Source organism: Orcinus orca, chromosome 9 (genome assembly GCF_937001465.1).
Source record: "Orcinus orca chromosome 9, mOrcOrc1.1, whole genome shotgun sequence".
In the NCBI taxonomy this organism is placed as follows: Eukaryota; Metazoa; Chordata; class Mammalia; order Artiodactyla; family Delphinidae; genus Orcinus; species Orcinus orca.
Window position 1 is genome coordinate 23,187,032 of NC_064567.1, and position 26,860 is coordinate 23,213,891.

The 26,860-nt window shown below is 58.6% G+C and overlaps 4 protein-coding genes and 1 long non-coding RNA gene across 13 annotated transcripts in view; 1 reads left to right on the forward strand and 4 right to left on the reverse strand.

Moving 5' to 3' along the window:
* Positions 1–807: 807 nt before the first annotated feature.
* On the forward strand, positions 808–7,751 carry LOC117202317 (collagen alpha-1(I) chain-like). Of its 6 annotated transcripts, none has more exons than XR_007479330.1 (9): positions 808–1,999; positions 2,080–2,241; positions 3,079–3,146; positions 3,522–3,628; positions 5,243–5,310; positions 5,611–6,813; positions 6,885–7,280; positions 7,366–7,526; positions 7,649–7,751. XR_007479330.1 is itself a non-coding variant. In XM_049715015.1 (9 exons), the coding sequence occupies exons 1-9, from the start codon at positions 1,427–1,429 to the stop codon at positions 7,466–7,468; spliced, it is 2,466 nt and encodes an 821-aa protein (XP_049570972.1). In that variant the 5' UTR covers positions 808–1,426; the 3' UTR covers positions 7,469–7,576. The 6 variants fall into 6 exon arrangements, 4 of the variants coding, with proteins under 4 accessions (XP_049570972.1, XP_049570971.1, XP_033288408.1 ...); XR_007479329.1 differs by having other exon boundaries at positions 7,376–7,526; XM_049715015.1 differs by lacking the exon at positions 7,649–7,751 and having other exon boundaries at positions 6,885–6,974; positions 7,189–7,280; positions 7,366–7,576.
* Positions 4,178–6,150, reverse strand: LOC117202318 (uncharacterized). Its single transcript, XR_004484598.2, has 2 exons — positions 6,029–6,150; positions 4,178–5,051 (listed from the first exon to the last, which is right to left on the reverse strand). It is a non-coding gene; the product is annotated as an uncharacterized LOC117202318 (long non-coding RNA).
* Positions 7,644–10,263, reverse strand: ATP6V1FNB (ATP6V1F neighbor). Its single transcript, XM_012533925.3, has 2 exons — positions 9,341–10,263; positions 7,644–7,777 (listed from the first exon to the last, which is right to left on the reverse strand). Exons 1-2 carry the CDS (start codon positions 9,759–9,761, stop codon positions 7,668–7,670), a joined length of 531 nt encoding a protein of 176 aa, XP_012389379.1. The 5' UTR covers positions 9,762–10,263; the 3' UTR covers positions 7,644–7,667.
* Positions 10,264–10,301: 38 nt separating this feature from the next.
* Positions 10,302–12,928, reverse strand: ATP6V1F (ATPase H+ transporting V1 subunit F). The gene is made up of 2 exons (XM_004272216.4): positions 12,675–12,928; positions 10,302–10,770 (listed from the first exon to the last, which is right to left on the reverse strand). The coding sequence occupies exons 1-2, from the start codon at positions 12,830–12,832 to the stop codon at positions 10,569–10,571; spliced, it is 360 nt and encodes a 119-aa protein (XP_004272264.1). The 5' UTR covers positions 12,833–12,928; the 3' UTR covers positions 10,302–10,568.
* Positions 12,929–16,228: 3,300 nt separating this feature from the next.
* FLNC (filamin C) overlaps positions 16,229–26,860 on the reverse strand; it is a 28,045-nt gene continuing 17,413 nt past the window's right edge. For 2 of the 4 annotated variants that reach the window (XM_004272217.4, XM_049715006.1), the window contains 23 exons: positions 26,511–26,678; positions 26,308–26,431; positions 25,603–25,759; positions 25,338–25,527; positions 25,225–25,248; positions 24,862–25,109; positions 23,915–24,014; positions 23,485–23,625; positions 23,084–23,212; positions 22,832–23,005; positions 22,081–22,242; positions 21,756–21,959; positions 21,159–21,311; positions 20,950–21,072; positions 20,556–20,798; positions 20,094–20,363; positions 19,858–19,995; positions 19,467–19,582; positions 18,679–18,811; positions 18,415–18,591; positions 18,042–18,260; positions 17,215–17,424; positions 16,229–17,108 (listed from right to left, as the gene is read on the reverse strand). In XM_004272217.4, coding sequence (XP_004272265.1) covers positions 16,921–17,108; positions 17,215–17,424; positions 18,042–18,260; positions 18,415–18,591; positions 18,679–18,811; positions 19,467–19,582; positions 19,858–19,995; positions 20,094–20,363; positions 20,556–20,798; positions 20,950–21,072; positions 21,159–21,311; positions 21,756–21,959; positions 22,081–22,242; positions 22,832–23,005; positions 23,084–23,212; positions 23,485–23,625; positions 23,915–24,014; positions 24,862–25,109; positions 25,225–25,248; positions 25,338–25,527; positions 25,603–25,759; positions 26,308–26,431; positions 26,511–26,678 — 3,791 coding nt within the window. In that variant the 3' untranslated portion in view covers positions 16,229–16,920. Of the gene's footprint in view, positions 17,109–17,214; positions 17,425–18,041; positions 18,261–18,414; positions 18,592–18,678; positions 18,812–19,466; positions 19,583–19,857; positions 19,996–20,093; positions 20,364–20,555; positions 20,799–20,949; positions 21,073–21,158; positions 21,312–21,755; positions 21,960–22,080; positions 22,243–22,831; positions 23,213–23,484; positions 23,626–23,914; positions 24,015–24,861; positions 25,110–25,224; positions 25,249–25,337; positions 25,528–25,602; positions 25,760–26,307; positions 26,432–26,510; positions 26,679–26,860 lie in introns of all 4 variants that reach the window. The other 2 variants (XM_033432520.2, XM_049715005.1) reach the window with 1 other exon arrangement.

The window sequence follows — 26,860 nt, forward strand, 5'->3', positions numbered from 1 at the left end:
CCTGGGAAACCCTGCGATGGGCAGAAGGAGGACCCAGGTGTCCTGGTCCCAGCCCTGTGTTTACATGTAGCAGGCACGGCCTGTGGCCCCCGTGTGCGGCCCTCTGTGGGGCCCTCTGTGGATCCAGGTGGAATCCTGCAGGGGCTGAGGAACACTGGGAAGGGGCTCAGTGCCCACATGGCATCCCCCTTTCCTTGGGGATATTGAGTGCTCAGGCACCTCCCGGGCCACCCTAAGAGCTGGTGACACAAGGACCCCACGCCTGGGTGGGGAACAGGAGAGACAATGTTTCTGTGATGACATACAGACACATGTGATGAAATACACACACACACACCCCTCAAAAACCCAGATAAACACATGCATGTATCCCTCGTGTGTCCGCAGCTACACCCACCCCTGACGGACATGTGGGCAGGGGACACACATGTGACTTTCAAAGACATCCTTATAGGGGAAAGAATGTGGGTTTTGAAATAGGAAAAAAAAAAAATCTCTTTCTTTGACAAGAAAAGTCTCTTTTCAAAGAGAACTGTATTTTGAGTTCTCTCTGCTACCTACCAGCTATGTGACCTTGGTTTTCTTAGGGACCTTAGCTAAAGATTGGGGTTGGGGGGACCCTGGTATTCCAACAGGGAGTGAAGGGAGGGCGTTTGGCTGAACCAACCCCCCCGCCCTGACCGCCTGCTTCCTCAGCCTGCTTCTGCTGGGGCCCCTCTCATGGAGCGGTTACAAAGCGGCAGGCAGGCCAGGCTGCTCGTGAAGGCAGGGGATGCGAAGACTACAGACCATCACGTATGCCTGTTCCCTCCCCTTGTCGTTACTTCTACAAACTGTGTCCTCATCTGCTGTATCTCGTGTGTTGCAGAGAATAAACAGAGCATGGACAGCTTGGAGCAAGCACTAGGGAAGCGCGTTACTACTCACACTCGGGACCACATTTTCCCAGAGCCTGTTTCTCGTGCTGTCTGTCCCCAGATGAGGGAGACAGTGCCATGTGTTAGGTAGGACAGCTTACTCTCTGGGGCCCGGTTTTCTTTTCTGTGAAATGGGGATGAAAACGATACCACCTACTTCATAGAGTTGCTTCAAGGAAGGATTACGTGTACGTAGCATTTTGTGTCCTGGCATACAGTTAGTTGTTGGGAGCTGCTGCCTGTATTGGGCATATATCACATACCATATAATGCAGTTGCAAGCTTCAGATATACAGTTGACATTTGAACAACACGGGTTTGAACTGCACGGGCCCACTTATGCTCAGATTTTTTTCAATGGTAAATACTACAGCACTACACCATCCCAGGTAGGTTGAATCCTCGGATATGGAGGGCAGACTATAAGTTATATGTGGATTTTTGACTGCAAAGAGGTTTGGGCCCCTAACCCCCGCATTGCTTAAGGGCTAACCGTATGTATAAAATAGATGCTCATTTGGGACTGCAAACACATGCACACACGTCGCTCTCTATCAGGGCCACAGTCCTCACCCCACACTGCCACCCACGTGGCCGAGAAACCTGCATCAGAGTCAGGTTTCTCTGAGACTTGGCTGAGGCCCAGGCCCTGGCTCAGATGTCAGGGCCCCACGTTACTGAGCCCAGGAGCCTTTGTCTCCTCCTTGCGCCTGTCCGCAGCTCCTCATCTTCCTCCTCTCTCCGGGAGCAGCTGGGGGAGGGGAGGGGGGTGGACGTCCTCCCTGGCCCCCTGCCCCATGGAGCAGGCAGCCACACCTGGGGGCCTAGGGCTCCCCTGTAGCCCCAAGCAGGCCTTGGCCCTGTACCAGCACCTCTTCCGGTGCCCTGCAGGCCTGGGCCAGCTCTGGGCTGCCCTGCAGCAGGTGAGGGTGACAGGGCACCATCTACGAGGGGGCAGGCTCTCCGTGGGGTCTGACTCCACCTTGCCTCCCCATGTGGGAGACGGCCGGACCTGTCCCTCAGGCCTCGAACTGCCCACCGTGCTGCTGCAGATGGAGCGGAGCCGGCGGGCCCAGGAGCAGGTAGGCGGTCGTCGGCCAGGGAGGGTGGCAGAGCGCAGGGTGCGTGCCCGCTCATATCCTGGCACCCCACCTTCCTGCAGCTCCTGTGGGATTTGGAGCTGCTGACCGGGGCGGGGCTGGGCCTCTCCTGGCCCCCCTGGGCCCAGTTCTGCGGTCTGAGGGACTGGTCCCAGTGTGCGTGGAGCCAGTGCAGCAAGCCCTGTGGTAGGACGGATGGGGGCTCTGAGCGGCGGACGAGTGGGGTGAGCTGGGGTGTGGCTGAGGGCGGGGGTGTCAGTGAAACACTGGGGCACTTGTAGTGGTTGAGAAGTGGAAGGAATGTGGGCTCTGGAGACAGATGGATCTGGGTTCAAATCTCTGCTCTGACGCTCCCTGTGGACCGTCAGCCTGTTTCCTCAGCTACAAGATGGGGAAGATAATAGCTCTTTTTCAGAGCGCTGCTGGGAGGATTGTGAACTCATCTGTGTAAAGGATTTAGCACCATGCCTGGCATACAGGACCATTCTGGCTTGCTACCATCCCACAGTGAACTATCTTGGTCAAATCAACAGCGTGGTGACACCTAGAAGCCTTTAGACATGGCTGCAGCAAGGGAGGAAAGCAGGCCTGGCGGTGCCCAGAGGGCAGAGGCACTGATGCCCAGGGTGCCCCGGAGATGAGACCCTGAGCAGCCCCAGCCCCAGGCCCCTCCTTCCGGGGCTGGTGGCTGGTCCCACCCTTTTAGGAAGGAGGGTGCTGTGGTGACTGGGAACTAGGATGTGCCTCGAGTCCTGGCTCAGCCACCAGCTGCCTGAGGCCCTTTGGGCAGGTTAGTAGCTTGTAGCAGGAGAGGGTGTTAGTCATGACCACTAAGGAAGTATCCAGCCAACACTTTTAGCCAAGACTGCAGTCTCATCTGAAGGCTTCAGTGGGCAGGAGGGATCCATTTCCAAGCTCCTTCACTTGGAGGGGAAGGGGGGGGTGTCACACAAGGGCACAGTTGCCAGGAGGAGGGATCACTGGGGGCTGTTGTAGAGGCTGCCTGCCACATTGGGGGATGATGCCCTGTAGACTAGGGTACCCCCCCCCAATCCTTCCAGAATTCCAGGCTGTGCCCATCGCCCCAGGCTGAGGACTCCCTGAGCCAGGACCGTCAGCTTCTGGAGGGGTGAGTCTCCCAGGGAATTCTGTCCACTCCGTGTTGCCACACAAAGCGACCAAACACTGGACCCTTTGCCCCGTCTCCCTCCACAGCCCTGCCCAGCGACCCCTCCTCGGGCCCCCAGATCCTCCTGGGGTTCTCACTCAGTTGTACCCATGTGGTTGCCCCACAGCCTCTGGACAGGGTAACCCTGAGTTCCAGCTCCTGGAACCCAGTGGTGGGTGCAGGCGTGGGGAAGGCCTCCATGGACTGAGTTTCGATCTTGGGGTGGGAAGGCTCCGCAGCCTGCCGTGGGTGAGGAGTCTGGCAGACAGGCTGCCCCCAGCCGATCGGAGCCCAGATGCAAGAGGTGCACCTGAGGCAGCCTTTGCACTCCTGCAGGGGGCTGGCAAAGGACCCGTCATCAGCCCTGGATCTGACTGAAGCCAGCTTTGATGCAGACCCAAGGTGGGAGAGCCCTGGCATGCCTGCAGAAGGGCCCACATCTGGTACGTTGACAGCAGGGGTTTACAGCCAGGAGAACAGGAGCCCCTGGGCTGGAGTGGCCAGCCTAGGTTGGGAGGAGCGGGGAAGCCCTCACCCCAAGTCCCAGGATTCCAGTCCATCCTCACCTATTCTTTGCCTCATACCTTTTTGTGGGCTGCCAGGGGCACCCAGGGACAGCAAGTAGGTTTTCTTTTATACGCCAATTCCACCTGATTGGTGCCAGCTGTCTCAGGCACTGTGTCCAGGAGGATTCTGAAGCTAAGCTGGGGCTCAGAGGAGAAAGTGCTGGGAATGACTGTCTGTCCTCCCTGTCCTCCAGCGAGGAGGGAATGGAATGGCAGCTCCAAGCTGCCTAGCTGCCACCCTCATGCCAGGCACTGGGGAGATACAGGGCACAAAAGAGACTTGGCCAGTCAGTTGTCCTCATCCCTGAGGAGATCACAGCCTAGTGAGAGGGTGTGACAATAAACAGGCAATTAGAATTCAGTGGGATGGATGCTGTGAGCCCTGGGCCTGTTAATTTAATTTAAATGAAACAGGCTGTCAAATGATTTGTTAAATAATAAGCCTAGCAAACTCATAAGCTTTTAATTGTGACATCATGCATGGGAGAGAGGAGGAAAGTGCCGATGATTATTTTCTGATTGACAGAAAAATTTTTACAAGTATATTATCTCTTGGGAATACATTGATGGGAGACATCTATCACAACATTATAACCAGTGAAATAAATGATCTAGTAAGACAACAGATCAGAATTACAGAGGGACAGGGTTGGAGGTTATTTTCACAGTTCATGGCAATAATTTCTGAAGGCTTGGGAGTCTTATCAGACCTCTTTGTTCAGAACTCTTCAAAAGACAGATTTGTTTTCACAGAGAACATTCCCATTTGGTTACCGTTATGAATATTCTCATGTCCATATTGCATAAAGATGGCATTCCTTGTGGGAGTTCTCAATTTAAGATGAGATCAGGTTCTTCTAAGTAGTTTTATGGATGCAAAACGATGCTCCTTCCTCAACAGCTGCAAAGGAGCAGCGACATTTCATCTCTTTTTTTAGATTCCTTTCGTTAATTATGAAGACTTGCAGTTTTTAGGCTAGCCTCTGGCCTAAAATTCCACTTCTTGAATTTCATTTGGTTTTGCTGTCGGAAACCAAGGAAGAGCTAAAGAGGATTAGCCTTAATAATAGGAAAGTCAGGTGCCTGTTGTGGGGCTGGACAGGCACACAAGGACAAAGTGCGCGTGTCCTTATGAGGGACCGAGGAGCCTGGAAACCAGTCCCTTCCTGCTCCTGGGCCTCCCCTGGCGGTTTTGAGGAAGAGGGTGTGCAGGTTCCTCGGAGGTGGTCCTTGGCTGGGAGGATGAGGAAGATGGGGTCTGCTGCTGGCAGGCAAGCCTGAGAAGCAGGCACACAGCAGGCTGTGTAAATAAAGGTGGAATGATGAACCGCGACGGCCTTGAAGTTCCAACACCAACCCTCAGGGTACCCCACCACCACATCCCCTCACGTGCTGGGGACTCCCTAGGCTTCTTGGTTCCAGTGCTGTGGGATGTGTGTGAGGGCCTGGGACAGGAGCAGAGGGCTCTCAACATCCGTCTCTCTCCCTCAGGTTGCTCACAAGAGCTGAACCTCACCACCAGCAGTAGCTCTGGAGAACCAGGAAGCTCAGAGTTCAAGGTGAAAGGGTCGAAGCGTCCTGGGCAAGACCCCTCTCAGATTGGGGATAGCAGAGGTGGGGTGTGCCTGGGAGGAGACTGCAGGGGTGAGAAGCCCACAGCCAGGTGGAAGAAGGGGCCATCACTGAAGCCCCTTTTACACTACATAACATGGATTTTACGAATTTAGGAATCGGGCAAGGGCCCTAATGGAAGTGAGGCCCACTGGGGTAGCCACTGGGGTCTCCAGGCTCCCCTGGGGGAAGTGGCCCTGGCACGAGGATTCCCTCACAAACACGGGAAAGGTGCTCTTCCTTCCTAGGAGCTGGCCCAGAGGGAAGACGGGGAGCTAGCAGGGCCCACGCCCCAGGGGCCCCATCAACCACCATCCAGAAGCCTACAGGAGAAGAAGCTGGCTCAGGGAGCCCCAGGGCCCTCAGGCCTCCCCTCCCAGGGCCTGCCAGAACCCCCGGATCCCCTGGAGGGGCTGGGCTGCAGCCTGGGCCAGGAGAGAGCAGAACTAAAGAAACTGCTAAGAATTGAGATTCCTCAGAGTCAGAGAGAGGGGGCCCCTCAGGATCAGAGAGGGAAGGCCCTCCAGGGGGAGGACAAAGAAGTTCCCCCAAGTAAGAGAGAGAAGACAAACGAGGGTCAGAGCGGGGAGGCCCCTCAGGCTCTGAGGGAAGAGGTCTCGGAAGGTCAAAGGTGGGAGGCCTCCCAGGGTGAGAACGAAGAGGCACCTCGAAGTCAAAGCGGAAGTCGCCTTAAGCGCCGGAAAAAGGAGGCCCTCCCGGAGCAGAGCGAGGATTCTCCTCAGGGCCCGGAAGTGAAGACGCTTCAGTCTTCCGAGGGCAGAGGCCGTATCTCACAAGCCTGGGAGGTGGCTCGGGGAGAGGCACCTACACCGCCCCGGGAGGAAGGCGGCTCCCTGGGGATTCCGGGGGGCTTCTGCAGGCCCCTGGGAGAACGGATGCCGCAGCCTGGGGGAAGGGAGGGCCCGGACCCGCGGGGAAGAACCACGCAACTGAGGCAGGTTAAGACCGGTGGCCCGAGAGGAGAGAGCGCAGCGGCCGTGAGAGAGCAGGGGCCCGCCCGGGAAGGGGCGCCGGCTCCCCTTACGCCCCCGGGGCCTCCGGCCCGGCCGCCGCTCCCACGCCCAGGAGCGGTGTTGCTGGCGGCCCTACGCACTGGTGGTTCCGAGCAGCGGGAGCGCCCCGCAGCTCTCCCAGGGCATCCGGGCCTGCTGAGCGATCCGCACTCGCTTCGGGGCCCGGGAGGAAGCCCTGGCCCCGCGGAGCAGGAGCTGGGCGGCTCCATGGGGCTCCCGGGCGCCCTCGGGGGGCGGAGGGAAGGTGCCGAGGCCCCCAGAGCCTCGAAGACCGCGTGGCCCGAGTCCCCGAGCAGGGACAGGCGGTCTGCGGGCGTGAGCGCGGCGCAGCAGGAGACGGCTCTGCAGCGGCTGCCGGAGCTGCACAGTGAGGCCAGGCGTCGGCGGCAACAGGACCGCGAGCAGCAGCGGCTCCGGGTGCGCGGCCGGGCCGGGAGGGCGGGGCACCAGGGGGCGGCCGATCGGCTGCTGACAGAAGTCTCCTCCAGGTCTTGGAACGCCTCCGCATCGCCAGGAACCGCCACTGCCGCGTGCACCCCTTGAGACCCCCACCGAGCCCGGCTCAGCTCCCACGACAGGCAAGACCCCTAGGAGAAGGCGGTGGGGCCGCCAAAACCCTGCCTGGGCGGGGGACGGGGCGCGACCTGGGTCCCTTTGACTTGCGCGCACCGCGCACTTGCGATGACACCTGCGGAGCGGGAGGGGCCGGCCTGCCTGGCTGCTGCCCTCTGCTGGCCGCATCGAGCCCCGGGGCTGGGAAGCGCGGGCGCTCAGCGCTCGGCGCCGCCCCAGGAGGACGCGGCCGGGCAGCGGAGCGCCCTGCGGGAGCAGCTGAAGCAAACGCAACGGGAGAGGACCGGGCGGCTGCGAGCCCTCGGGGCCAGGTGAGGGGTTCGGGCGGGGAGGCTTGTGGGGTGGTGGCCGTCCCTTTTCCCTGGCATCTGGGATGAAAGGCCACTCTTTACACAGGAACACCCAGAACTTCCAGCAACTTCTGTGGCCCCCTGGCTCTGAGGAGCCTGCGCCTGGAGAGCATCGCTCACTCTTCCCAGCCCTCTCTGGTCACTGCTGAATCCTCAAAGGGACGATTAAAGAGACGGGGATTTAAGGAAAAAGCAAGAGGGCAACCTGTAGGTCAGAGGTAGTTTCAGAAAGGCCCGGAACGCAGCCTCAGGGCCTGGGAGGGCCAGACACAGACACGCATGGCACTTTCGGCCCACCACGTGTGTTATTTCTTCTTCCCTCCCCTAAGCCCACTGCCTGGCCCAAGGTCAGAGGGCCAGGTCCCGGGGGTCAAGCAGTGCGAAGGCCCCATTCTTGCGGAAGAAAGATTCAATGCGGCACATCTTGCAGGAGACCAGTTCTTGCTTCACTGGGGGGCCTGGGAAAAGATGTCAGAGGCCAGGAATGGATTCCTGGGAAAGGAACTCGCAGAGCCCGGGAGCCCTGCCTGCATAACCCTAGGAATCTGCCTGTGTTGTATCCACTTTGTAAGTGTGAAAAAATAAAAAGAAGTGCTTCTGAGGAGTGGGGGCTATGGGGAAACAGGGAGCTGGCTGGCTGCCTGGATCAGCAGTGATGGCCAAATGCCAGTCAGCTGTGTGCCAGCATTTCCCCCAGCCTCAGAATCCTCCATGGAGGCGGGTGGTGGGACTCCCAGCTGTGCTTGTTACAGACAGAGCTAGACTTCTCTGGGGCAGACAGGGCTTCTTTCTACCTCCTGCTCCCCTTTCGGGGTTTACCTCCTGCTTTCATTTGGAAATTGCTCCCTTTCCTCCCCATTTAGGGCCCTGGGGAAAGTAGGGGGATTTTTTTTAGGTAAAATTTCAACTGTGTTTATCACCAGCCATCCACCTTTTCTGTGCAGGAGCTGGAGAAAACATATGACTGAGTAGTCTCACTTGAAATTCATGACCACAGACAGCAAAGGGGCATGTCTCATCACCCAGAAAACCCACAACACTCCCTGGCATATTCTTTTCCCCACACCTGGACTCTTCATCTCCAGCTGCACCATTGCCTTCGCTCCTCTCCTGCCCAGCCGATGACCATGACTCAATCCAGATGGACAGCCTTCTGGCCAATACCATCTCCCTACCCCTCGCTGTGTCCTCTGCCTTCTCCAGTTTGATCCAGCCCTGGAGCTCCCTGGGTAAGCCCACCCAGTCTCGGGGCTTTAAAGAGCACCTATATTCTGATGACCCCCAAAACTGCATCTTTAGCTCTGACCTCCCTCCATAGGGCGACTCCCATACACAGCCGACTCACCAACACCTCCAGCGCAAAACACCCAACACTGACCTGTCTTCACACACCCCCAGCCCTGCCCCCGCCCCAGTCTCCCCTGCTGTAGCTGCTTCAGCTGAACACCTGGGCATGGCCATTGCATTCTCTTTCCTTGTCTCTTTCAAACCATCAGCAAGTTCTCTTGATTCTTCCTCCAAAACATACCTGGAATCTATTTCAGCTCTGCCGCCAATCACCCTAGCCCAAGCCATCGTCATCTCTTGCCAGGATAGCTTAGCCACCTGCCAGAGCCTGCTCGTGTCCCTAAAAAGGCCATTACCTACAGAATAGTCAGGGTGATATTTTTTTAAAAAGTGTATCAGTATCATTTACCTGTTTAAAACTCTCCATGGCTTCCCCTCGAATTTAGAGTAAAACCCAAACTCCTCCTCGTCATTTAGCTCACTCAGCCTTTAGGTCCCCAGAGAGGCCTTTCCTGACAGTCCAGTCTAAAGCCGCACACGTGCCCTGTCCCCCTCCCCCACCATGCCTGGCCCTCTCTTGCTCTTATGTTTATGGCCTGGACCCTCCACTAGAATGGACGTCCCCAAAAGGAGTGTCCACATGCCTTGTGTGTCTAGCGCCGAGAGCGCTGCCTAGCTCGTGGCAGGTGCTCTGTGTTTGTGAGTCGAATAATTTCCGGGAGGTTAGGGCTCACCCAGCTGCCAGCCATATGTGAAGTTGGTGGTGATGGGGAAGAGGTAGCGCCTCTCTGGCATGTCCAGTTTTCGGGTGTTGAGGTAGCGGTAGCGGCCCTGAAAGTCGTGGGAGATGCCTTCATACAGCAGGGCCCGGGTGGCAGGCAGGACTGGGTACATTTCTGGCTGAATAGGAGCCTCCAGGGCAGGGCTGGGGGCCTCGGAAGGAACGGCTTTGGGGGCGGGCAGGGGTGAGAGTGGGGCTTTGGGGGGCAGGGTGGGCAGCTTGAGGGGTACGTGGGCTGCAGTCTTAGCCTTCTGCTTGGCCTTCACCATCGACCCATACTTGTGGTGCCATTCACAGCGCAACACCTTCTCCCTCAGATACTGCTCCTTCCAGAAGTTCTGCCGCACCGTGTCCATGTTAAGTTGCCGAGACATGGTGGCGAAGGAAGGAGCAGGACCAGGGTGACTGCAGCTGAGGGGTGAGCGCAGCAAGCAGAGCCTTTCTGACAGCAGGTGGCTGCCCAGGGATGGTCGCTCGGCAACCAAGCCTCACCTCACACAGGGCCATGCCCTCAGCGCCTCACATGCCTCGCTTGCTGAGGCAGCCTCAGGCCGGGGCCCACTGGCTAAGAGCCTTGATCCCCAAACCTCTTGCTTGACCCAGGCTAGTATCACAGGCTTCCAGGTTTCCTGTGATTTCTGCTTCCTTCCCTTGAGGTCTGGTCCCCTCCCAGCCAATACAGACTCAAGCTGGGGTGCCAGGGGACTGGACGCAAGCCTCCTTCCCTTCCTCCCTGCCAGAGCTGGCTACCTTTAATTCAGAGGGCCAACCTGGCACAATCTTCCTGGTCCAACTCCTCTATGCCTGGATCTCTGGCAAAACCTTTTCCAGCCCTGCCAGTCGAGTCCACTCCCCCACCGCCTCCCCACAACAGCCTCATCCCACACGTGTCCTTTCTAGCACCCAGCCTCAGATCGGAGAGAAGCAAGAACTACTTTAATTTAACATCAACAAGGACACTGTATAACAGCACAGGGAAGAGGTAATGGAGAGAAGACACTCAGGCTTCCTATACCCTAACCAGCCTTGATTTGAATGGCAGAGGCCCAGCAAACTGGAAGCACCTCACCTAGCCTCTCAGTGGAGTGGGAAGGGGCAGGGAATTGGAACTCAGAGGCTCGAATTTTAGAGGAGGGCTGATGGCAAGCCTGGGGAGAGGCCACATGGCTGAGGGGAGTTCCCTAGCGCAGGTCTTCGGCCGTGAACATGCCCCTGGCCCTGCGCAGGATGGAGTCCTTGGCAGCATCGTAGGGGTGCTCCTTGGATGGGATCTCCAGCACGGCCGGAATGGAGCGCTGGTGGGCATCGAGCGCGTGCCGCACCATCTCTGCGATGTACTGGTTGATGAGGATGATGCCGATGTCGTCCCGGTTTAGAAACTGCCTGTAGGGAGAGATGAGAAGGGAGTCCAAGGCAGCCCACTCTGAGTTGGTGGGCTGGGCTGCAGAGGGGAACGAGCTCGATCCAGAGAGTGCAATGGACAAGGATGCTACACTAAACTCTCTTCATTCTATTTAGAATCAATTTCAGTCCAAAGCTAAGGGCCATGGCTTCTACCTCCCCTGCTTGGAAGGCTCCCAACTGAACAGCTAATGAAGATGAGGGTGCATGCTGGTGTATTCCTTACGCTGCCTTCGGGTAAGAAAGGGAGAGGATAAGAATATATACATCTGTCCCTTTGTATCTGCATAAAGAAAAAGAAAGATAAGGAAAAAAACTAAGTGGTTACGGGGTGGAGGAAGGAGGTAATGAAGTAGAAGAGGTTGGGGTGGGAGTGTGACTTCTCAATGTATATACCTTTTAAATATTAATTTGTAAGCCACATGAACACATTAACCTTTCAAAAGAAAACAGATTAAATTTTTTAAGGTTGAGGGGGCGCTGTACAGACCACTCAAGGTCTTTGCTGATGAGGGCAGGGGGTGAGTCAGAGGGGAAGTTTGGCCTGAGCCAAGAACACAACACAGGAAGAGGAAAATCGGTAACGAAGGAATCACACTTTCCACACAGAGAGAACCCGACACTGGGCTCTTACTTTCTTGTGATCAACCACCCATTCATTTATTTACTCGATAAAAACTGTTTACTGAGCAGCTTACTCTGTGCCAGACACTAGGGCAGGTTAGACTTGATGATTTCTGAGATCCCTTTTGGTTAGAAACTTGGAAAGTTCTTGAAGTAAAATTTGTCCTTCTCTCATGACAACTTGGGTCACTTTACCGGACTGCTTATAGAGCGGCAGAGATCAGCCTCCCGGGTCAGGGCCTATCACACCCCAGGCAGCAGGAACCAGCCTCAGCCGGTAGCTCGGGGCTGGGCTGTTTAGGGGGAAACAAGTGGGAGTGGTTTGTTCCTGGGACTTGGCACAGGGGCCCTAGAGAAGGGGTGTGGGAGAGAATAGGGGGCTGGCACCCTTAACTCTAGCCACCAGGACGCCTCCTGGATTAAGGGACATGCCTGCACCCACATTTTGAAGCTATTGCTCTTAACCCAGAACAGGAAGTGAAGATTTGAAGTGCATGGTCTCAGCAGAAGGTAGGACAGTCCTGATATTGTCCCCTGTGCTCAGGACAACGGGAAATTCCGAAGCCGACTGAGGAGAGCTACACAGGCAGAGTGTAGCCCTGGCTTAAGAAAGGCAGAAAGGGTGGGACTGGGCTCAAATCCCTGCTCGCTCTCGTCTGAATCACAGAGTGTGCCTTAACCTCTCTGAACTTAAATTTCTCACCAGTAAGTGGGAATAACCCCTACCTCACAAGGCGATTGTGAGCCTCTGAGGGAGATGAAAATACAGGAAAGCCCGAGCCCACTGCCCGTGTGTTCACTGAGTGTGTGGTTCCTTTAGGTGTCAACTAGCAAGAGAGTCGAGTGCTTGCAATGCCCGGAGCCTGCTCTACGGGTGAAATGTGGGAGCCCGTGCAGGGGAGCTGAGACTAGCCCCCTCCGGGCCTGGACCCTCCGGACGCTCAGCTCTGGCGGGCCAGGCTTGGCCAAGGGGTTGGCGCCCGCCTGTCACGAGCTCTGTTCCCCTTCTTTCCTGACACACGGTCATGTGACAGGGGGGAGTTTGTGGACCCGACATAGCCCCGGTCCCACCGAGACCCAAAAGGGAACTTGGGACGCGGAGGCCCCCTCTCCGGAAGGGGAGGTGGACCGACTTCCTCGACCCTCTTGGACGGGGTCTGACACTTCGGCCAAGGTCTGGAAGCCCAGGGCCGCCCCCGCCTTCTCCCCGCGCTCCCACCAGGCAGCTGAAGGTCCCGTTCAGGCCTCGCGGGCTACCGTACCGGAAAGTGTCTTCGATCTCATTGATGGTAGTATCTTTCTCCACCACCAGGAAATTAGGGTGGCGGTTCTTGTTAAGCTCCCCTATGCCGCCCAGCAGGAAGCCAGTCACCGTGTCCTCGTCTCCGATCACCGCAATTAGCTTCCCCCTCCCCGCCATCCTCACAGTCCGGCAACGATCAGCCGCAGCCTCCGGGTGTCACCAAAGCCCCGCCGCGGCAGTGCACCTCCTTTTCGGCCGCACCTCCCCGCCCCCCCGCCCCGCTCTTTAGGCATGCGCAGTTCCACCACTCCGCCTCCCGGGACATGCGCATTAAGAGCAAAAGCGCCTGAATCCGAATACGGCTGCGCCATAAAAGGGAGGTCCGAACCGGGGAGCTACGGTTCCCAGAAGTCCACGCGGCACAGCAGTCTCTCGGAGGCGCGTTCGATCGGTAAGTTCGACAAACTTGTTGAGGCTACTGCTGTTAGGCGCCGAGACGCCAAAGAAAAGACGGTACCTGTTCTCGAGAGTAAGGTCCGAGTCTGTATCGTGTATGTATGTAACTGTGACACAGCTAGTGTTATTTATTCAGTTAATAAAAGGATGGGCAAGTTAATGATGATACTCTGTAGTGAGGTAGAGCGTTGACAAAGCACTGTGTCAATTGCTAAAACGTGAGAAGTACGTGGAAGCAAACATCAGGTGTAACTAACCCATGGGAGAGGGGGCGCGCAGAGAAGGCCGCCAGCAGGATGAAGGGCTAGAGGTGAGGACGAGAGGGTGTTCTCAGGAAGAGGAGCAGCACGTGCGAACACTTAGCGGGGACTAGAGAGAATAAGTGCCTTTAAGAAAAGATAAAGAATCTGGAAGTTATCCTGAGGACAGAGTTGTTCTGAAGCCACTGAAGGATTTTAAGCAAGAGAATGATATGGCCAGGTTTATGTTTTAGCGATAGCATTGAGATCGTGCTGTGTGTGGAGGTAAGACTAAGATGGAGAAACCATTGTGGTAAGAGATGGTGATGGCCAGAAAGAAGCCAGGGAGTGGGGATGGGGAATGTGAGAGTCAGGTGGAGTCAAGAGATATTTAGAGACAAAAATGGACAGAACTGGGTTTGCAGTTGGTTATGTTTGGGAAGTTAGACCAGGTGACTTCCAGGTTTCTGGCCTGTGCAGCTAGGTGGACAGGAGTAACATTCCTCAGAGAGTGAACTCTGTATGAGATGAACATGTCGAAGGAGAGAGGTCCGCTCGCTCCTCCACCCTTTTAACAAAAAGGCGTCCTGCATCTGGCATGTGATTTGCAAGTTTAGAGCACTTGAGACATCCAGATGGTCTGGTCTAGTGGTTATCTCTGTGTTGGGCCTGGGATTTGGACATACCTGGTTTGAATCTCGACCCTGCTACTTAGAGGTATAATTTGGGACGCATCACCAAAGTTCTCAGGACCGTGATCTCTTCAGATAATACTATGCCCACCTCATAGGCCGTTAGGATTGAGGTAGAGGCACTAAATGCACAGCACCTGTGGCCATACTGCAGTTGGGGGAGAGCAGCTGAGCTGGATATCCATAAACACATCCGCTCACAGGTGGAGGGCAGCCGAAGCTGAGGAGGCCAGCAAACCTTGCAGGAAAACGCTCCCATCTTGGGGCGAGGTGGGAGGAAAGGCAGAGAGCGAGGAAGGGTGTGTGTAGAAGCACTTGGCTCAGTGCCTGGCACAGAGCTGACCCTTAATGGCCACGAATGGTTGGGTACTTGAGAAGGGATCCTGCCTTTAAAGGGTCCGTCAGGTAAAGTAGGGAGCTGAGACAGTGCCACGTTTATCACACACGCCTTCATTCAACCAGCATTTAGCAAATATGGTCATGGAGAGGCTGAGGACACAAGATTGATAAAATACAATTTCTGTCCTCAACTCCCTCGGGACTGAGGGGAGAGTAAAAAATATCACAGGGAGGGAGGTAGACCTACAGAAGAAAGTGGGCCCTAGAAGAGTCTTGCAGGGGAAAGGTAAGAAGAAACTTAAAGAGGAGCCAGGAGGCAGACAGCCTATTGAGTGAAGAGGCGGGGGGAGGGGGTGTTTGGAGCCAGGCCACGTGTGTTGGGTTTTCTTTGGCCTACCCAAAGAATCATTGGGGGATCAGTTGAGTGAAATGCTGCTTTGCCCTGCTCTGGCTACTCAATTGCTCATTTACTCATTGGTCACACTTGTCTGTATCGGACCGCCCAGGGAGCACAGTCTGGTGAGGGAGACCGACCCTCAGATACAAGGTCACAGATGAGGGTAGTAAATGCAGCCAGAGATGTGCCCCAGGTCAGTATGAGAGCTGGGGGGCAGGTCTGGGAGGACAGGAAGGGGTTTGGGAAAGCTTCGTGTTGGCCAGGAAGATGAGGAGGGTGGAGAGGCAAGGGTGTTCCTGGGCAGAGCCCCAAACTGCAGCACGGCTGCCTGGGAAACTAGAGGTTGTGGAGAGGGTTAGAGGTGGAGGGTGCAGTGAGGAATGGGCACAGTGCCCGACTGGGGGCTGGGGGCCTTTTTTTTTAAGATGTTGGGGGTAGAAGTTTATTAATTTTTGCTGTGTTGGGTCTTCGTTTCTGTGCGAGGGCTTTCCCTAGTTGTGGCAAGCGGCGGCCACTCTTCATCACGGTGCGCGGGCCTCTCACTATCGCGGCCTCTCTTGTTGCGGAGCACAGGCTCCAGACGCGCAGGCTCAGTAGTTGTGGCTCACGGGCCTAGTTGCTCCGCGGCGTGTGGGATCCTCCCAGACCAGGGCTCGAACCCGTGTCCTCTGCATTAGCAGGCAGATTCTCAACCACTGTGCCACCAGGGAAGCCCCTGGGGGGCTTTTTGAATGAATGGGTAGGAAGGCTGGTGTCTGAACCTATAGGCCTTGGAGGCCTTGTTAGGACACGTAGACTAGCCTGGAGAGAAGGGAGCCACAGAAGGGCCCTGGGCCAGAGAGGGCCATAGTCCCTGTGATGTGACCCCGCCCTCTGGCTGCAGTGTGGAGGGCTAGTTGGAGGGAGCTGGCTGGTGGGCCAGGAAGGCTAGTGGAGGGGCCAGTTCAGGAGGGAGGACCTAAGCCAGGTCAGGGCTGGAGGTGGGGAGGGAGCAGGCCCAGCTTTGACCCAGGACCTGGCTGGAGTGAAAGGTTCCTGGGTTTGTGCCTGCCTGCTGGGTGAGGAGCATTACTGCTTGAGCCAGTGCTGTTTTAAGGTCCTAAAAATTTTGAGAACATCCTTGAGATCAGGCTGAGTGGAAACTGGCCTCCTGGTGGTCCTAGGGCAGTCTTCTAGAACATAGTGTCCACCTCCCTCTCCCACCCACCAGCTCTCCAGGAATCTGAGGACCAAGCCCACATCCCTGGCATGCCCCCCCAGCCCCTTCTTTCAAGCATTCTTTCAACATTCCAGACCTCCCCAAACAGATGGCCCAGAGGGGGCCGCTCTCTGCCCCAGGCCCTCCCCCTTGACCTGACTCAGTCCTCCAGGGGAGAGGCAGCCAGCCTCTGCCTCCCAGGGCCTGGTGGCCAGCCGTGGGGAGCACACACACACAAGGAACAGCCAGGCCTCTGCGACAGGCCGCACTTTATTTGTTTTCCACCTAAACGGCTCCCAGCTGAGCCACATGACATGTGCAAAAGCCCCCCAGAAAGCTGGGCCTCGCAGTGTGTAGAAAAAAAAGCCCCCCATGGGGCAGAGCTGTGCAATCTTAAAAAAAAAAAAGAGAAATCAGTCCCCCAGGAAGCCTGGCTGGGATCTCAATTGCCCGGGGCCAGGACACGCACCAAGCCTGCTGCTGCTGGGTCCATTTTCTCCTGCGATTGTGCTTTCTCTTCCAAGTCCTTAACGCTCTGGGGTTGTGGCCACCAGAGGGGCCGGATGCAGTCCTCAGTGGCAAGGAGGCCCCGCTGGCAGTGCAGTTTGAGGGCGACCTCTCTCACACATGCAGACACCCCCAGACACGTGCTCCCCCACTGGCCTCAGCCCCGCCAGAAAACTCAGGGCTTCCCTGGCCCCCCAACCTCCAGTTCGCCCTCATGTCACGTCTGAGGCAGGGACACTGCCCTGAGACGGACGAGGCCTTCCAACCTGGGGGGGCAGGGAGGGGGGCTGTGCCACTCCTTCCACCCCCAGGGCAGGTGTTTGTGGTGTCTGATTCTGCGTGCGTGCATCTGGGTGTGGCCTATTTGTGTGTGTGTGTGTCTGTGAGTGTGTGTGGCCAGAGGTGGGGGCCGAGGCCGGGGGAGGCACTTCTGGGATTCAGGGCACATTGACTTTGAAGGGGCTTCCAGGGACACTTTCGTCGCCCCACTTGACGATGAGGATGTAGTCCCCTTTCTCCTTGACGGTGTAGGTGACGTTGTACACCCGGTTCCCCATGTGCTTCACATACACCTCCTCACAGGGGGTCTTGGGCCCGTGCACACCCACCATCATCATGTTGGTGCCTGGAGAGAGAGGGAGCGAGGGTCAGGCTCACCCCAGGCCCTTGGGCCCACGTTCCCGCCCACCTGCCCACCCTGGGGGTCTGCCCCCTTTCCCCCTGCTGCCTGCCTGCTTTGCTGCAGTCCACGGTGAATGAGTTCTTCTGGCCCACAAAGGCCTGGGACAGCCCAGGGCCCCGTGTCACCACCTTGCTGGCATCTGAGGAGAACTTGGGGATGGAGCTATAGCTGGAACCCCGACTTGAGGACGACTTGGTCACAGTCTCCACCAGGACCGTGGACGTTTCGTGAAGGCTGTGGCCTCCAGACAGCCGGGGACCTGAGAGGCAGAGTGGGTGGCCACGAGCCTAGTCAGAGGCCTGCTCTTCCCCAGGCGGTAGGCCGTGTGCCAGCGCTGACAGCCCCGCGTCCCCTTCCTCAGATGCAGCGTGCTAGGAGTGGCAGCCCGTTCCAAACGGCTCCGGAGCAGGCTTATCTCGAGGTCTGGACCCTCGATGGCTCCCCCCACACCCGACTTCTGGGCTTTGCCTGGGACCCCAAGTCACAGGGTAGAGTCCTGCTTTGAAAAGGAACATGTATCCAACTAATCCTTCACGCAGCTTCTAAAAGGAAAGCTGGCTGAACCTTTACTGAGCTCTGTCTTCTTGGAAGCCAGAAATGTGGGAAGAGGAGGGCAGAAAGTTAAGCGAAAGCTTGGGGAGCCGCCGCAGGGAAAAGGTTAGTCAAGTGATGGACGATAAAGAGCAAGGACTTGATTTTTTTAAATGATGTACATGAGTCCACGTGGAGAATGGGGTGACGTGTAAAGCCAGGCCCACTTTATTCCTGGTAACCTGACCCCGATGTTTGGGGCATATGACCCGGATGTGAATGGCCACTGGAGCCAGCCAGTATGGAATGGGCTGGAGGGACCTTCCCCCCACCCAGGACACTCACCTGTGACTTTGGCCTTGAAGGGGCTGCCCACAATGTGCTGGGGGCCACCATACTTGATGGCAATGAGGTAGTTGCCAGGGGCCATGGGAGTGTAAGTGACCACGTGGCCCTCAGGACATTCCCGACAGTCCAGCTGCACCTTGGAGGGGCCGTCGATGGTGACAGACAAGGCCCCCGAGCCCGCATTCAGGGTGTTGACAATGAACTCCGATGACACTCCTGGGGACCAGAGAGGTAGCAAGGGTGTAGACAGGAAGGGCTTGGGGTCCAGAACTGGGATGGGCCCAGGCTCCCCGGAGCAGGTCTCATCAGCGCTGCCCCGCCTCTGGGGCAGACCAATGTCCACCCCTCCTCCCCAGCCCCAGGCACTCACCTGTAGTGCCTCCCTCGAGCCCAGGACCATAGGCTGACACCAAGCCTGGGTCCCCAGCCTGGCTCTGCTCCCCAACTCGGATCTTGAAGGGACTGCCAGGGATGTGGGCACCGTTGAACTTGACGTCAATGGAGTGGACACCATTCTCGTGGGGGATGAAACGGATGGTGTGCTTGTCTGTGGGTCAGACGTTGGTGGGTGAGCCTTTGTCCTTCCCTCCCCTTCCCAGAAAGTCTCAGCCTGGCAGGGAGAGGGCCAGCTCACCACTGTCCAGCTCAGAGACGTAGCACTCCTCCACCGCACCCGAGGGCGTGTGCACCCTGGCATCGATCACGCCCCGGGCACCATTCAGCTGCACCGCAAAGGACGCCGGCTGGTTCACCTTGAGCCCCGTCTCCTGCAGAGGCCACAGAGGGTACTCAGACTCCTGGCAGGGTCTGGAGGGCTCGTCTCTGCAGCCCGGCACTGATCTCACTGCACGCCCAGCCCAGCTCAGGGAGGCTCTGAACAGGGCTGTGATGGGAGGTGGAGGCAGGGTCTGTGGCCTTGGCATCCACCTGCTATGAGGTGGGGCCACCTGGCTGTGGCTGGGCATGGTGGGGACGACACATGACGTGCCCTGTCCTGGTTGAGGAGGTAAGACCCAGAAACCATAAAGCAGGCCTGTCAGCAGAGAAGCCAGTGCTAGGACGGTGCTGTGTGTGGACTGCAAACAGTAGCTGGGATGAGGAAGGAGGGGTGTGGCCTAGACTGCCCTGGGGGCGCTCGATGGGGGAGGTGGGCCGATGGGGAGGCTCCCAGGGGAGGTGAAGATTGGGGCACAGAGCCCAGTTCTAGAGTAGGGGTAGGGGACAGGGGAGGAGAGGCACAAGGGCTCCTGAGGGGCAGCTGGAAGGGGGAATGGAGTCCCCTGCTGTACAGACACTGGGAGAGAGGGGACATCTGTCTGTCTGGACCTTCCAAGGTCACCGCTAAGTCCCTGGCCACATGGGCCTGCCATCCTCTACTTCTGCCCATCTCTCAGGGTGGCAAAGGGGCCCCCAGGCACACACCTGGAGGCTAGTGACAGTGAGACGGCGAGCGTCGTCTGAGAGGGAGGCCACGGGTACCACAAAAGGGCTGTCTGGGATGTGCTCATCGTTGAACTTGATGGAGACTTCATAGTCACCTGGGGAGGGAAGGCCAGTCAGCACAGGCCCCAGGACTGGGGAGAGCAGGGTGGAACCCCCTCCACCCTGGCCTCATCCCAGAACAAGCTCCTGGGTCGGGGCTCAGCTCTGGAGACAGACGTGCATTCCCAGGAGTGTGGGGTGGAGGGAGACAGGGCAGAGAAAGAGCGGCAGCCCAGGTGAAGAGTTGGTTCAGTAGCCCCATCTCCTGCCTGGGCGAGCAGAAACCCAGTCTGGAAGGTCAGGCAGGCCCAGCCCCGTGGTGGACACCCACCTGGTTCCTGCACAACATAGGAGACCCCACAGGAGCCATCTTTGCGGTCCTCAAATGCAATCTCCGCCTTGCTGGGACCCTCCACAGCAATAGACAGGCCCCCAGCACCCGCTTCTCGGGTCCAGATGCTGAACTCGGCTGCAGATGGAAACGGGACAGGGGCAGCTCCTCAGCACCATGGTCCACCCTGGTGGCTGCCCTGCCCCCGCCCCCCGCCCTGGCCCCCTGCCCCTTACCTGGCACGCCGGCCACCCCTCGCTCCAGCCCTGTGCCTCCAGCTCGCACCTTATGGGCACCGCCTTCACCCAGTGGCCCCACGGTGAACTGAAAGGGGCTGCCTGGCACATGCTGGCCGCGGTACTTGACAGTGACCGTGTGGGGCCCCATCTCCTGGGGCACAAAGCGCACACTGTATGCGCTGTCCTCTCCCTCCACGATCTCTGCGGCTTCCGTCTTGCCTGACGGGCTGGTCACCTGTGCGGTCATGTCCTGAGAGCTGGCCTCACCTGCGGCAGGTGGGGAATGTCAGGGCGACACGGGGGCTGCTCCTGGCCCTGGCCCTTCCCTCCCTCCCTCAGTAAAACCCCCTCCTCCACTCAGACCAACAGCCGCCCCCTCTTGTCCCGAGGGACGGAGAGCCCAGCCTCCCTATGAAGACCCCAGCCTCCCTGTGAAGACCCCAGCCCCGCCCTGCTCACCCTCCTGCTGCCGGGTGATGCTGCCAAAAGAGCCCAGGCGTTCCCGGCCCAGGAAGTCCCCGAAGACGGCGGGGAAGGGGTCTCCGCCAACCTGGGTGGACTCCTCCACCCGCACCTCACGCTTGGTCTCTCCGCCCCGAGTCTTGCTGATCTCCGTGCGCTCTGTGCGGGTGTACGTGTGGCTGCTGCGCGTGAAGGTGCGCGTCAGGCGCTCCTGGGCCGACACCATCTGGAACCAGTTCCCTGTGCAACGCATGGAGCCCAAGGCGGGGAGGAAGGTAAGAAACGAGCCAGCAGGAAAGAGACCGTGGGGGCAGGCCCTGGGCCTTCCCCATTGCCCTGCTCCCGCCCCCACCCCACCCCCCACCCCCACCCCCCGGCTCCTGCCTCCCACCTGGGATCTTGAGGTTGAGGTCACAGGTGCTGCCGATGGTGGCAATGGACGGCGCCTGCCTGCGCCGGGTGATGCTTTCCTTCATGCGGCCCTCGCCTGTAACCTTCACCGTGAAGGGGCTTCCTGTAGGGGAGAAAGGGAGGGTCGGGCATCTCAGATCACTCGTCGCTGGCCTCCTGGCCTGTCCCAGCAGCAGCTCAGCGCCTTACCAGGCACGTGCTTGTCGGCAAACTTGATGTTGATGATGTAGGTGCCCGGTTCCGTGGGGCAGTAGGTAACTTTGCATGTGCCGTCCTCCATATCCTCACAGTTGATGTCCACCTTGCTAGGGCCTTCAATACTCAGCCCCAGGCCCCCATAACCTAGCGGGGAACAAGGGACACGTCTCCCTCAGTCCCCACTGCTGTTCTGCTCTCCCCTCCCCAAACTACTGGCTCCGTCCAGAACAGGCACCCAAGGTGTATCAACCACTAACAAAAGATGCCTCAGCAGGAGGAGAAGGGGTGAGCCAGGCACTGACCCAGAGGGTCGGGGATAGGTAGTCTGGAAAATTCCTAAGGCAGGCCTCTTGGGTTCTAGTGAGCAACGGAGAGCCAAACTCAGTAAAGCTGAGCTTTCTCTGAAACATGGGAGAAGTGACATGGGGACATTCACTCTCCCCAGAGGGGCCCCAGAATGTGAATCTCAGCAGAGACTGGGCCAGGAAGTTCAGGGAGGAGTGTACGGCCAAGGGGCACTGGGCAGGAAAGGACTAGTCGTCACTGGCGGCACCAGCTGAAATGAGGGGTCTCTGGGGCAAGAAGCACCTGCATTACGAGTGTCCACGATGAACTCCGCCACCTGGAACGTGTGTCCCTCAGACAGGCCCTTGCCCCAGACCCGCACCTTGCTGGCATCCCCGATCTCAGATGGTCCCACCAGGATCTTGAAGGGGCTGTTGGTGACGTGCTTGCCGCTCTTGCGCACGCTCACCACATGCTCCCCAACCTCCTTGGGGGTGAAGGAGATGCCTGTTGGGAGGGAGGTCAGGCATGAATGGAGCCCTGGGCCTGGCAGTGTTCCTTTGCGGCTGCCCCCGCCTTCCTCGCCCCCCCCCACCCCGCCGGGCCCCTCCCGTGGCCCCGTGCTCACCAATGTGCCGGTTGGGCAGGCGCTTCAGCAGGCAGGGCTCCTCGTTGCCCGAGGGGGCGCGGATGCTGGCGGTCAGCAGGCTCAGGTCACTCTCGGTGATCTTCAGTGACACATCCGTGGAGGTGCCCACGTTCAGCTGTGACGTCCTCATTGAGTCATCACCTGGGGGAGAGTTGGCATGTCAGGCAGTGTGACTCCAGGCAGGCCCTGCCCTCATGGAGATCAGGAGACTTCCTGGCAGCCCCTGCTGGACTCAACAGAGTCTGGGGACCACCCAGAGGCACAGAGAGACCAGGGAGAGCGCAGTCTCCATTCACACCCAGCTCCCCTGGGGATGCCCCAGTCCTGAATGGGTTAAATCCCTAATTTACATGAATGTAAATCCTGAGTCACGTGATTGCATGGAACCAAAAAACTAGACTGGGCCAGACAGCCCATAGCCCTTTCCCGCTGTGTGGCTCTGATCAAGTTGCTTAGCCCCTCTGGGCCTGCTGGCTTCCTCATCTATCAAAAGGGATTATCAGTACCCTGACTTAAAAAACTCAACAAGATTTGTTTTCAAAGGGTGGCTGGATGTTTCTCACCTGCTCTAGAGGATAGAGTGTTCCTTATATTTATCCAAAAATGACCTCTTCCACCTCGAGGGGGCCCTACCCTAACGCCCCGGTGACTTACTTGAACATGCTGGGCTTGCACATCCGTTGTGTGCTGGGGTGTGTGTGGCAGGCTGTGTGCCCACACGTCCACCCACCTGTGATCTTGGCTGTGAAGGGGCTCCCCGGAATGTGCTTGTCATCAAATCGCACGATGATGCTGTAGTCTCCAGGCGCCGTGGGGAGGTAGGACACGGTGCAGGTGCCATCCTTGTTGTCCTTGCAGGTGATCTCTGCCTTGGACGGGCCCTCCACGGCCAGGGACAGACCCCCTGTGGGTGGAGGAAGGGCTGAGATCAGAGGTCCTGCCCTCACCCCTGCACTGGCTGCCCCCACCCAGCTCCCCTCACCTTCCCCAGCATCCTTGGTGACGATGGTGAAGGTGGCCGGCTTGTTGACCATGCCATGGCTCAGGCCTGGCCCATAGGCACTGACGTGGCGGCTGTTGATGGCATCCACGTAGAACTGCAGGGGGCTCCCTGGGGGTGGTCGGAGAAAGGGGGCTGGGTCAATAGTGAGGACAGGAGCTGCCTGAGCCCACCTCGGCCCCCGCACCTCCCCACAGGCTCCCTGCTGAGCCCTGCATCTCTGCCACAGGGGCCTCCCACCAGGGCACCAGACTTCCCAGGCCTCACATGGTGTCTGCACACAGCAGGTGCTCAATAAAGATTTGTTGAAAGAAGGCAGATGAGGGTGAAGTCACTATGGGCTCCTCTCAGCCCAGCCAAGCCCAGCCTGGCCCCCGACTCACCAGGGATGTGGTTGCCGTCATACTTGATCCCCATCTGGTGCAGGCCTTTCTCGGTGGGTGCGTACCTCACCGTGATGGTGCCATCCTTGTTGTCAGTGATGCTGGGCCGGGCGGTCTTCCCAGAGGGCATCCGCACCTCCCCTGCCAGGCAGAGGGTTAAGTGGGGGACCCCAGTTTCTCCTACCTCAACCCCCTTTGCTGCCCCAGGCCCCCACTCCTGTGTGGTTCTGCTTCTACCCCAGAGGTCAGGCACCAGGAGACAGCCTGGAGCGTCAGGATGAACCCTGACCTGGGAGACAGAAAGCTGGAGTCTGAGTTCCAGCTCTGCCCAACTTGCTGTGTGACCCTGGGTAGCTTGCTTCCCTGCTCTGGGCCTGGACGCAGGTGTCCTCCCTTTGAGCCCTCATGCCTCAGGGCCCCGGGGCAGTACCTGTGAGCTCCCCTTTCTGCACAGTGAAGGGGATGACCAGGTTGAAGGGTCTCAGCATGGACTCCATTGGCTCCACGGGCACCACTGGCTCCTCTGTGGCCTGTGGCAGGTGAGAGGGAACAGTCATTGGCTGGGGAAGGCCTGGGGAGCTTGGCCTGAGCCATGACTGAAGTCAGAGCAAATGAGCAAAGAAAAAGATGGTTAATGGTGAAGCCAGAGGGCAGGAGAGGCATGTCAGCTGCAAGAGAAGAGGTGCCGCGCCCAGCCTGGGGATCCATCTGCCCAGCCTGACTCCCGCCTGCTCCCCCAAGATGACCCCAAACCATGCCCCAGTCCTGCCCCTGAAGAAGAGAAGAAATGAAGGAAGAGGAGGAGGGGGGCGAGGTGTGGCCCGGGTGGGAGGTGGCAGTGCCCAGTGTGCGGGGTAGGTACTGGGCCTGTGCAGCTGCTCAGAGTCAGAGCGCTCCTCCACGCGGGGCATGGAGTCTCACGCCTGGGAAGCCAGGCGCGGGAGGGCACAGGACGCAGCAAGCCGGTACACGCCAGCTCGAGCGACCACGAGCTGACGCAGAGAATGGCCCAGGGACCTGAAGTCCCGGGCTACCCACAGGGCAGGATGGATATCTTGGGTGCTCTACCCTCTGGAGGGCTTCATCGTCCTGCAGGGCCACCCTGGGGAGATGTACAGGGACAGTGGGCCTGGGGGTCAGAAGGAACACGGCAAGTTCCAACAGAGAGAGCTGACCAACCACCAGAGGGGCCAGAAGCAGGGCTGTGCTTACCTCCTGGGTTGGGAGGCTGCAGGGAAAGCAAAGACTCGACTCTGGGGCACTCTGGGTCCCTGATCCATCAGACGTGGGGACAGGTTCTGGGATCCCCTGCTACCACTAAGAGGGCCCGGCCCACCTCCCCAGCCGCCCTAGTCCCACTGTGGCCGCGGAGCTTACCAGCACGTGGAAGGGACTGTTGGGGACGTGCTCGCCTCCAAAGCGGATGGTGATGACGTACTTGCCCGGCTTGGGCGCTGTGTAGTAGATGTCGAAGGTGCCGTCGTGGTTCTCAACCACATCCACGTCAAGCTCTGCCCCATCCGGCGTGGACACCGTGCACGTCACCTTCCCCTTGCCTGCTGCCTTGGCGTCCACCGTGATCACCGTCTCCTCCCCAATCTGGATGCGGGGGCCCAGGCAGGCACCTGCCACACAGGAATGTCCGGTCAGGGGTCCGCGGGCCTGTGCCCAGCCCCCCACAGTTCCCCACTCTCCCACCACCTCAGCCCACAGCAGAAAGAGAGGAGAAGGGGCACTCACCCAGGCCGTGGCCTCCGATGGACACTGGAAATGGAGAAGAGTGTAAGCCACTCAGTGCTCAGGATGGGGGGGTGGGGTGGGGGAGGGGCAGGGGAGGCGGGGTGAGTGCCCACCTGTGACCAGGCACTTGCTGGCGTCCCCAGTGGGCAGGGCGTGGATGCGGAAGGGCGAGTAGGGGATCTCATCGCCGCCATACTTGATGGTGATGGTGTACCGGCCACTCATGTCCGGGAGGTAGGACACGGTGTACGTGCCATCCCCATTGTCTCGGATGTTGGCCTTCTTGGGCTTACCCTCAGGGTCCTGGGGGAGGAACAGAGGTCAAGGCCAGCCTGTGCCCAGAGCCTCAGCTGAGAGGGGGGCGGCACATGGACTCACCAGGATCTGGACAGTGAGCAAGCCCTCCCCAGCATCCCGGGCATCGATGGTGAACTCCACAGGCAGGCTGGCAGGGATGCCAGAGGCATTGAGCCCGGGGCCACTGGCCCGCACCTTGCTGGCATCGTGGGCTGGAAGCACCTTGATCTTGAAGGGGCTTGAGGGGCAGAAGGGATGGACAGTTGGCTCAAGCTCTGGGGCAAAGGGAATCCCGTCTCGTTTGGGGCCTGGAGTCCTCCCCACATTCATGAGCAGGGGAGATGACTCCTGGCAGGGAGGAGGGACCAGGTCACAGCCTGAGTCTGGGGGAGGGTCACACAGCTGTGCCCCTGACAAAGCCTGAGCATTTCTTCTCCATTCTCCAGGAAGATGCCGTGAATTGTTTAAAGAGGAGGATGCAGGAGGCTGCCCTCTCGCACCTTTTTGTAGCTACATGGTGCCTTTTCCCAAGGCACTAATTTTGTAAATTTTGTATCTACATGGGGGGACAGCCCAGCCAGAGGAGAGCCCCTGGGGCTGTGCCACCTCCAGGGTGGAGACAGGCAGGGGGCCCTGAGGAAGAGCGGGATGGGGCAGCAGAGATGGGATGAGGCGAAGACAAGTAGGAGGGGTGTTTCCAGGGCCCTGCAGTGGCCCTGTAGGTGCGGCCCTGGTGGGAGCTCCCCAGAGCTCAGCACAGCACAGGAGCCCAAAGCTGGGCCTCACCTGCGTGGCACCTCCTGGTCGGCATACTTGACAGCGACTGTGTAGGGCCCGTCGGTGGCTGGGGTGTAGTGCACGGTATGGGTGCCATCTCCATTGTCACGCACCTCCACAGGCTCAGCCACACCTGGGCAAGGGGAGCAGGGTCAGCAAAGCCTCTTGGCATCACTTCTGCCTCCCTCCACCCTGCCCCAGACATTCCATACCTGTGGGGCTCAGCACGGCCACCTGCAGGGCGGCCCGGCCAGCTTGGCTGCAGTCCACCTTGAAGGTCTGGGGTACCCGGGCCCTGACACCGGCTCCCAGCCCTGGGCCGGAGCACTTCACCTTCCCAGGGTCCACCACATCCTTCACTGGCACCCGGAATGGACTCCCTGCAAGGAGAGGGACATCAGCCCCTACCCACCTGCCCAGGAGGGTCTACCTGACACCGACGAACGAGGAGGAGGACGACGCCTTCCTTGCCTTTGAAATGCCCCAGGGAGACCAGACCAAATGTGCAAACGCTTAGGGACTTGCTAAGAAAATGTAAACAAGGAAAATAAGCTTGGCTGCT